At 33.7% G+C, this 9,164-nt stretch overlaps 1 protein-coding gene across 1 annotated transcript in view; it reads left to right on the plus strand.

The window, feature by feature from the left end:
• The window catches only part of LOC143912079 (dipeptidase 1-like), a 107,821-nt gene extending 99,434 nt beyond the window's left edge, over window positions 1-8,387 (plus strand). Inside the window, exons 8-9 of the mRNA XM_077431251.1 lie at window positions 2,732-2,807; window positions 8,156-8,387. Of these exons, the coding sequence (XP_077287377.1) occupies window positions 2,732-2,807; window positions 8,156-8,387 (308 nt within the window). The remainder of the gene's footprint in view (window positions 1-2,731; window positions 2,808-8,155) is intronic.
• The last annotated feature ends 777 nt before the right edge of the window (window positions 8,388-9,164 follow it).

Genomic DNA, 9,164 nt, shown 5'->3' on the forward strand with positions numbered 1-9,164 from the left:
TTATATAAAATAAATAAAAAAATATTCAGTTAATCTTTATTCTCTGAACAATTATCGAAGAAATAAGCAGGATGTAAGTGATGAGATAATGATGATTTTTTTAATTTTTTAAATACATTTTAATGTTAATCTTCGCTTAAAAAGATCGAATGTAGCTATGCAGAATCATCATCTTGTCATATAAAGATTTACATATTATATATTAAAAAAGATGATTTAACAAAAATTATGACGTTATATATTGATGTAATCTTTGCAATTCCAAACCGTGCTGAATTTATTTATTTATTTTGTAAACACCGTGCAGAAATCCGTATTTTTCAGAAAAAAAGTTATGCGTGAGCGTGAAGCACAATCACATCAAAGGTTACAGTGAAAATACGATTGTTTTTCCATTTCCAGAGCAAAACCTTAAATGTAAATAGAAATAAATGAAAATTTAAAAATAGCTGCAACACATTCGCAGCTCTGTTATTTTTTCTGTAATATACGTATTATTTATACAACACAATATTCCTTTACGGATAAATGAGATTTTTACTTCATCTATGTACGTAGTAACAATAGATGAAGTTTTGTGATCATGCGAAAATTCGAACTCGAGATTTTGATCGATCACTGATCACGTTTTCATGATCTAGAAAAAATGTGCGTGTGTGTGTATTTTGGGGATATTTTTAACACCGTTAGTCCTATCGAAATGAAACTTAGTATCGGTTAATGAAATTCTTATTGACACGTCGCAATTTTTTTTTCAAATTTTTAAGTTGACCGGAAATGGTACCTCCCCTTAGGTGTCCTCTTTTTTTTAAGTTTTTGAATTCAATTATCTCCCAAACCACTAACTGAATCAGACTGAATTTCTTTTAAATATGATAGAAATAATAATTTTTATAACCTTATATTTTTTAAATATTTCTATCTGAACCGGAAGTAGTACTTTTACTCTAGAGAATCGAGGTTTTTTATGTTTTTCTCAGAAACCTTTTGGTTTATTGAACTGAAATTTCATATCTAAATTTTTAAGCTTAATCATCATCATCATCATCATCATTTACAGCCATTCGCCATCCACTGCTGGATGAAGGCCTCTCCAACACGCTTCCACTCGTCTCTGTTTTGCGCAACACTCATCCATCTCATTCCGCACATTTTCCTAATTTCGTTCACCCATCTTCCTTGCGGTCTTCCTTTTACTCTTTTGCCTTCTCTCGGGTACCATTCAAGCACTTCTTTTGTCCACCTTTCGTCCATCCTCCTAGCTACGTGACCCGCCCATTGCCATTTCAATCTCTTCACTCTATCCACTATGTCCACTACCCTTGTCATATTTCTCACCCACGTGTTCCGCTTTCTGTCTTTCCTCGTTATGCCAAGCATACAGCGTTCCATACTTCTTTGAGTGCATTGGATTTTATTTAGCATCTTGGCGTTCATTGTCCAAGTTTCACATCCATACGTCATCACTGGCAAAACGCATTGATCAAAGATCCTTTTCTTCAGGCAGAGTGGCATTTTTGATTTAAAAACAGCATTCATCCGTCCAAATGCACTCCATCCTAATTTCATACGTCTCTTTATCTCTTCATTTTTACTACCAGACATGTCAATTATTTGACCTAAATATAAATAATTATTTACTACTTCTACTGGTTTATCATCTAAGGGGATGCTATCAGGCATGCAATAACTATTGAACATTAGTTTAGTCTTATCTACGTTAATTTTTAATCCTACTTTTCTACTCTCCTTGTCCAGCTGTGTTAGTCTGATAAGTAGGTCAGCTGAATCACGAGCTACTAAAACTATATCGTCTGCGAACCGAAGGTGACTCAAAAAGCGACCATTGATGCTTACTCCGGCTGTATCCCAATCCAAGTTCCTGAAAACTCCCTCAAGCACCGCATTGAATAACTTGGGCGAGATTGTATCTCCTTGTCTTACTCCTTTTCCTATGCTAAATCTATCTGTACCTGAGAAAATTTTAACCGAAGCTGTGGCATTCTTATATATTGCAGCTAACAGTCCCACATAGGGTTCCGGCACTCCCTGTGTTTGTAGAGCGTTAAGTACTGCATTATGACTAACTGTATCGAAGGCTTTCTCATAATCGACGAAACCTAGGCACAATGGCCGTTGATATTCGTTGGCGCGCTCGATTAGTTCGCCAACTACTTGGAGGTGGTCCATTGTGCTGAAATTTGCCCTAAACCCTGCCTGATCTATAGGTTGGTTCTCGTCGAGGATATTCTTCAGCCTTTCTGTAATAACCTTCGTGAAGAGCTTATAGACCGCTGAAAGTAAACTAATGGGTCGGTAGTTCTTGATATCGCTTTTGTCGCCTTTTTTGTGTATTAAAATGATAGTTGCGTTATTCCATCCTTTTGGTATAGCTTGGTTATTATCAAATTATATATCAAATTTAGTAAGTATCTGTCAACCGGAAGTGGCAGTTTACTCTTGTTCGATTTTTCTTCCACTATTTTTTTCGACCCCTTAAACATGTGTGTTCGTCACAAAAAAATTCAAGTATAATTCTTGTAACAATGTAATGAAAAAAAAAAAAATTATTAAATTTTATATACCGGAAGTGGGATTTTTTTCACTTAGAAAGGTTGAAAATGTTGTGCCCACTACTCTGTCCACACCCCTGAACGTATTAAGCTGAAAATTTATATTTCTATCCTTTATGTACTAACTTAGAGCTGGTTTTTATTGTTTAAATTGGCAGCTCATATCAACCACATAAGAGATGTTGCTGGGATCGACAGCGTGGGACTTGGAGCTGGATATGATGGGATCAACTTGTAAGTACCCCCTGTTATGTGATCATTTATCTATTATGTATATTCGGGATTGATTGTGTACGCTTTTTGGTTTATTATTTTAATTGCACACCTTCGTAATTATTATGTCAGGTAAAGTTTCAAACGATAAATGATGCATAGAAGTGTTACGAAATTAAATACAATGATAAAGGGAGTGCTTACTATTTTATTCATAGAAAGTGTGATCGACCATTACATAAATTGGCCTTTGCTTTTAGTCTAATGAATTATATAATGCCAAACGTTCCAAAACATGTTTTATTACAACACGTGTATCCGTCGATGTTTGTTCGTAATATCATATATATACATATGTATATTTATATGTGTGTAAGAAAAACATGCACGATTTATTCAAAATGATTTATATGGGATATATATTTATTTTCACAACCGAAAGAAAGTATGGACGTCGAAAAGACGAAAGCTTTGATTTTCATCCAGGAAACTTTTACAGTGAGAAAATTCGGAAAATTTTCTGAAAGTGTGATATGTGAAAGTTTTCTTTTGAATTACGTCTTTGTACATATGTTGTTTTATTTTTTTCGAATCACCGAAAGTTATATTTGTTTAATTTGAAATGGATACATATGTTATGTTATTATATTTTACTTATAATATGGCCTGTATTTAATTGGTCAGTTACTGTGAGAGTGGTGAATAAATGAAATAAGCGGTCAGCACATTCGATTAATAGACATGTGGTCAGTAATTATATCAAATGATCAAATATTTAGCGATTGGTCAGTATTTTATATATAATGGTCAATATTTTTCGAATCTTATGAAAATATTTAACGACATCTGATAAATCTCAACTGACCTCATATTCATATTCATACACATGCACAATTACAGATTATTCAATACAAAACTGTTCATAAACTGTAATTAATAACTGAACAAAAAATGTATTTCCTTATAATTTAATATAATATATGTATAGATAATATTGAAAGCAGATTTTATCATTTCTGTAAAAATTCGTATTGCCATTTTATGAAAATTACAATCGAAATCTGATTGTATTTCTTTTTCGCAAGAAGAAAGCTCGAATAAAATTGACGTAATTTTCTTCGGAAAAATATCACCGAAGAAACGTGCTTTGCTTTAGAATTAATGAACCTTCAAAAATGAATTTACGCATATTTAAATTATGTATATAATTCATCTCTTTTATTATTATTCCGTTTTATCTACAAAAACAGACATAATGTATCATTTTTAACAAAATCTTATATAATAATGCTCGGACATAAACATTTTATATAACGCCTCGCATACAAGAGGATACTTGCCGAGTTTTATATGAATCATCATAACTTTTTAGAGATGTTGGAAATCTGTAACAAATTGTAAGGAAATATCAGGCTCGTTAAACCACGTAACGTTCTTCGATAAAGCACACGCTTCATAAAATAACATTTTTACGAGGCCAACTTCTCCGATACCGAAAACCGCACGTATTCGCATCGACCCCGTACACTGGCTGTAAAAAATCATTTTCGATGCCAGGGCAACTTTCGAACCATTATATAAATTAATGGAAATCATTGTAGTGTGTTTGCGTTTTTATTTTTGCGAAAAGTTGTCTCCCGCGAAAGCCTCACAATTTCTCCGCGGCGCGGCGAATGAATTGCCACTCGAGAAACGCACGTTTCAAAAGCGATGAATAGTTATTGAATTTATTTCCGCGGTCGGGACTTTTCTCAAAGAAGTCAGCCGTATTCAAAACGTGTACAACTACCATATTTTTCCGTTAGGCGATATAAAAAAAGCCTCGATATAGACGTAAAAACCCCCTATCGATTTCCCCTCCCCTTTGAGCTGTGAAAGTTTTCACACTAGCGTTTAAGTACGTATAAATTTTCTTTTTATACTTTGAAGCTGCCCCGTTTCTTATAGCCAAGTATTTTTACACTCTTCCAAGTTTATTTCGAACATATATTTCAGTTTAATTTTGCATTATTTAATACAATCCCGCACACTCAAATCTCATAAAGATATATTTGTAAATGTAATAATGTATAGGTATATATGTAGAAATATTAACAACTTACGTAATTTTTGATCCGTTATTAACAACAGCTGTTCCATTAATGATTTAAATAAATTCATCAAAATGTTTAATATAAAAATATAATTTCGCGCACGTGTATTTGGATTAAATAAAGCATTTCATTACCTATGTATACACATATAAAATAGAACTAAGTTCTTATCCAGCAGCATAGCTCGGTCGCTAAGCTTCTGCTTAGCGTCGAGAGGTGCCGGGTTCGATCCCATGAGCTAACCTCGATTGAAAAGAATTTATCTATATATAAAAGAGTATATTTGTAGTACTGCTGGTTAGACCTGGATATTTTTGACTCCAGGTCGATCTTTTCCTATGAGAGTTTGCCAATTTTCTCTGATTTCATTGTTAAAACGGTTCCCGGTAAAATTGGCTAAAAACCTTCCTACCTACTATGTCACCACTATTTGTGTATGATTAATGTAAAATAAAATTTATGTACAATTTATAGATGTATCCTAAATTACGAGTTTTCAGTATCTCGTAATTCTTTGATTTGTGTAATAAAAATGCTGCATTGTTTGTAATTGGCCAGGAAGGCACAATATTCTTCCTACCTACTATGTCACCACTATTTGAGATTGATTTATGTACAATTCATAGATTCTTATTTGGTAATTGGTTAACTTTCATTTGCTAATTGGTTAACTTTAATTTTCATTTGCTAATTGGTTAACTTTAATATTTGTATTAACTGCATATGTATAATTTTTAATTTTTTTTTACATATATACCAGGAAGGCCTTACAGGTAACCCCAATTCGCCTTCCTGGTCAATTACAAACATTGCAGCATTTTTTTTATTATACAAGTCGCTGAATTACGAAACACTGAAAACTCGCAAATTAACGAGACATCTATGAATTGTACATTAATTATATTGTACATAAATCATACTCAAATAGTGGTGGGATAGAAGGTAGGAAGGTTTTTTGGCAATTTTTAATCGGGAACCGTTTCAGCAATGAAGTCAGAGAAAATTGGCAAACTCTGATAGGAAACGATCGACCTGAAGCACAAATATCCAGGTCTGACCAGCAGGATTACAGATATACTCAGAAAAATTATTTTCAATCGAGGTCAACTCATATTTTATTTAATTTATACCAGGAAGGCCTAACAGGAAAACCCAATGTGCCTTCCTGGCCAAAGACAATTATATAAACATATACACATAATATAATCCATATATATGTTACACCGAATCCATGAAATTGTCTATTACAAGCATTCGGCAAGAGAATTGCCGAATGCGTGAAAAATGCAAGCACGTTGCCCAGTTCATGGATTCCGTAAATTCTTTGCCGAATGCGTGAACTGGACAGCGTGTTATATTATAACCAAGTGTCAAAGTGACAGCTGAATAAGGATGTTTAATTTAGTTTAATTTACATATTATTATGTATAATATGACTACATACATATGTTTCACTGTTAAAATATTGATCAAAATGTATAAAAATGGCATTAATTTATGTATAAGTCATATGAGATGATCGAAATATAGGTATGTAGTCATATTATACATAAAAATATGTAAATTAAACTAAATTAAACATCCTCATTCAGCTGTCACTTTGACACTTGTCCACGCTGTCCAGTTCTAAAAAACAACACCGGAGCGCTGCTGTCTATTTGCCGACTCCATGCTTTGAGCAGACAAATTCTTGCCGAATACACGCATTCGCCAAAAAATTTGCCAAATCCGTGAACTGGGAAACATGCTTTCATTTTTCACGCATTCGGCAATTATCTTGCCGAATGCGTGTAATAGACAATTTCACGGATTCGGTGTAACATATACACAAATACTTACACGCGGGTTTGGTGCATCCGCTCTAAAATCGCCAGATTAACAGAACGGCAGCTTTAAACGTAATTCTCGTTTTCTCGAATGATAGATTGCACATCAGATGACGAGTAACCTTTCGATGTGCACAGATGCAATTATTAAAATTGAGTTGGATCTTTCTGGCGAGTTTAATAAGGCAAGATTCGGAACTTATCGAATCTTCCCTTATTAAACTCGCCTGAAAGATCCAACTCAATTTTAATAATTACCATTTAAATAATTATATCTGTGCACATCGAAAGGTTACCCGTCATCTGATGTGCAATCTATCATTCGAGAAGACGAGAATTGCATTTAAAGCAGCCGTCCGTTAATCTGTCGTTCAATTTGTCTGGCGATTTTCGAGCGGATGCACCGCATCCCTTACACGCATATACACATACATATGTACATACATTGCAATAAAATTGATTGGTTGATAAGTCAAATGTTCATTTCAATTTCAATATTCAAGAATTCAAAATTAAATTACCTTCTTAGAAACATCCTTAAGAGGGCTGGACAGCGGCGCATTGTCCATACAAACGTACTATACTACTCCCTTCCTCAATTATGGCACTAGAGAAATTATTTTTTAATATGCTATGGATATCCACCATTGGGGTGCATCTATCGTTTTATTTTTTTGATTTATTATTTTTTATAGGAGCTAGGAGCCGCCAAACATCTATAAAATCGCCCCTTTTTTACACCCACGAAACGAGTCCAGCGTGCTTATTTAACGGTCAATTTTAAAAAAGATACGCCGATAGATGCACAGAAAGTATTTTTCTCATACCGATGATGAAATTTTTTTAAAAATTGGTCCAGTTTTGGAGGAGAAAATAGGAGAATACGAAACCTCGATTTTGTCAATTTAAAATACGTTTTATCTGGTCGAAGCGCAACTGTCGCATTCAATCAATATATATATTGATATATATTGTCGCATTTACTCAATATAAACATACACTCAATATATATATCGAAGAAAGGAACGGTAACAAAATTAAGGTTTCGGGTGTACAGCCCTCTTAAAGGCAAAAAGTTTTAATTAAGTAATATTATATCTAATGTTTTTGCTGTGATTAAAATTAAACTTTCATTACTAATTATAAAAGTAGGCGGATTTAAAACCATAAATCATTCACAATATTTCTTTATCATCTGTTGTCGATCCTTATAGAAAAAGAAAGTTTTAACGTTGAAAAACTTTGGAATTTTTCACTGAAATAAGTAATGAAGGCTATTATTAAAGTTTGAGCTTTTATAATTGAAGGTTTTTTACTCGATTTTTTTCGTTATATTCAATGTTCTTTTATGTGTTCGTAGCTGAAGTTTTAGCGCCGAACTGAAAGAAACATTTTCAGTTCCGTTATATCGCCAGAAGTACACTCATACGTCTATTTATTTCCTTCGCAGCACTCCAAAAGGATTGGAAGACGTCTCTACGTATCCTTTGCTTTTTGCCGAGCTCTTAGCAGCAGGATGGTCCACAGAGGAGCTGAAGAAGCTGGCGGGACTCAACTTTCTCAGGGTTTTCGAGGAAGTGGAACGAGTCAGGGATGAGCAAGCACAAATACCCCCTTACGAAGAAGTGATGCAGCCGAGACCTGCAGCTGCATACAACTGCACCAGTCAAGATCTTTTCTAACATTCGAGCAAATCGCAAAGGTTTCACACTCCCTACAACTTTGAACGGTACGACGTTGCTTCTCAAACGTCCCTACGCGACAATCTCGTTATTATTTTAATCACCGTGTGTGTTCTTTGAATGTAACGAAGTCGATCGGCTCGAATGGAATGTGGGAAAGTTCCGGGGTTGAGCCATTGGGGTTGAGTTTATAATTAGATAATTATGAATCGATGTGACGATGCATCGTTGAGACTGGGCTTATTATTATACATATATGTACATATATTAGAACGATCGTATATTTTTTCGTATTCGTAGACTTGTAAAGCTTTGATAAATGTTTTGTATATAAAGTTTTTTGCCATATGAATAAATTATCCCGGGGGAAAATAATACACTATACAATAATTCATTCTTCAATTGAATTTAGTATTTAAATCGTATTTTTAATGTACGTTTAAGGTTTTTGAATATGTCTTGTTGCATTTTTAAACATGCATAGTTGTATTTTTAATTATGTAGTTGGGTGTTGGTAAAATTCATGAATGTGATAACAAATTTTATATTAATATATGGGTATATGTACGTATATAGGCATAGTCACTAGGAAAAGTTAGGTGTCATTCAATTCATTTTTTGACTTTCTTGAACGATTCAATTAAATTGAAAATCTCCTCTACGAGCGTATCTGCCTTTGGACGATTTTTCAATTTAACTTTTTATTTTAGAACAAATTGTTTTTCCTTTCATTTCATCCGCGAAACAAAGTTTTCCCTTCGTCTACTTTTCGAAAGC

The sequence above is a fragment of the Arctopsyche grandis genome, chromosome 5 (genome assembly GCF_051622035.1).
Source record: "Arctopsyche grandis isolate Sample6627 chromosome 5, ASM5162203v2, whole genome shotgun sequence".
Classification (NCBI taxonomy): Eukaryota; Metazoa; Arthropoda; class Insecta; order Trichoptera; family Hydropsychidae; genus Arctopsyche; species Arctopsyche grandis.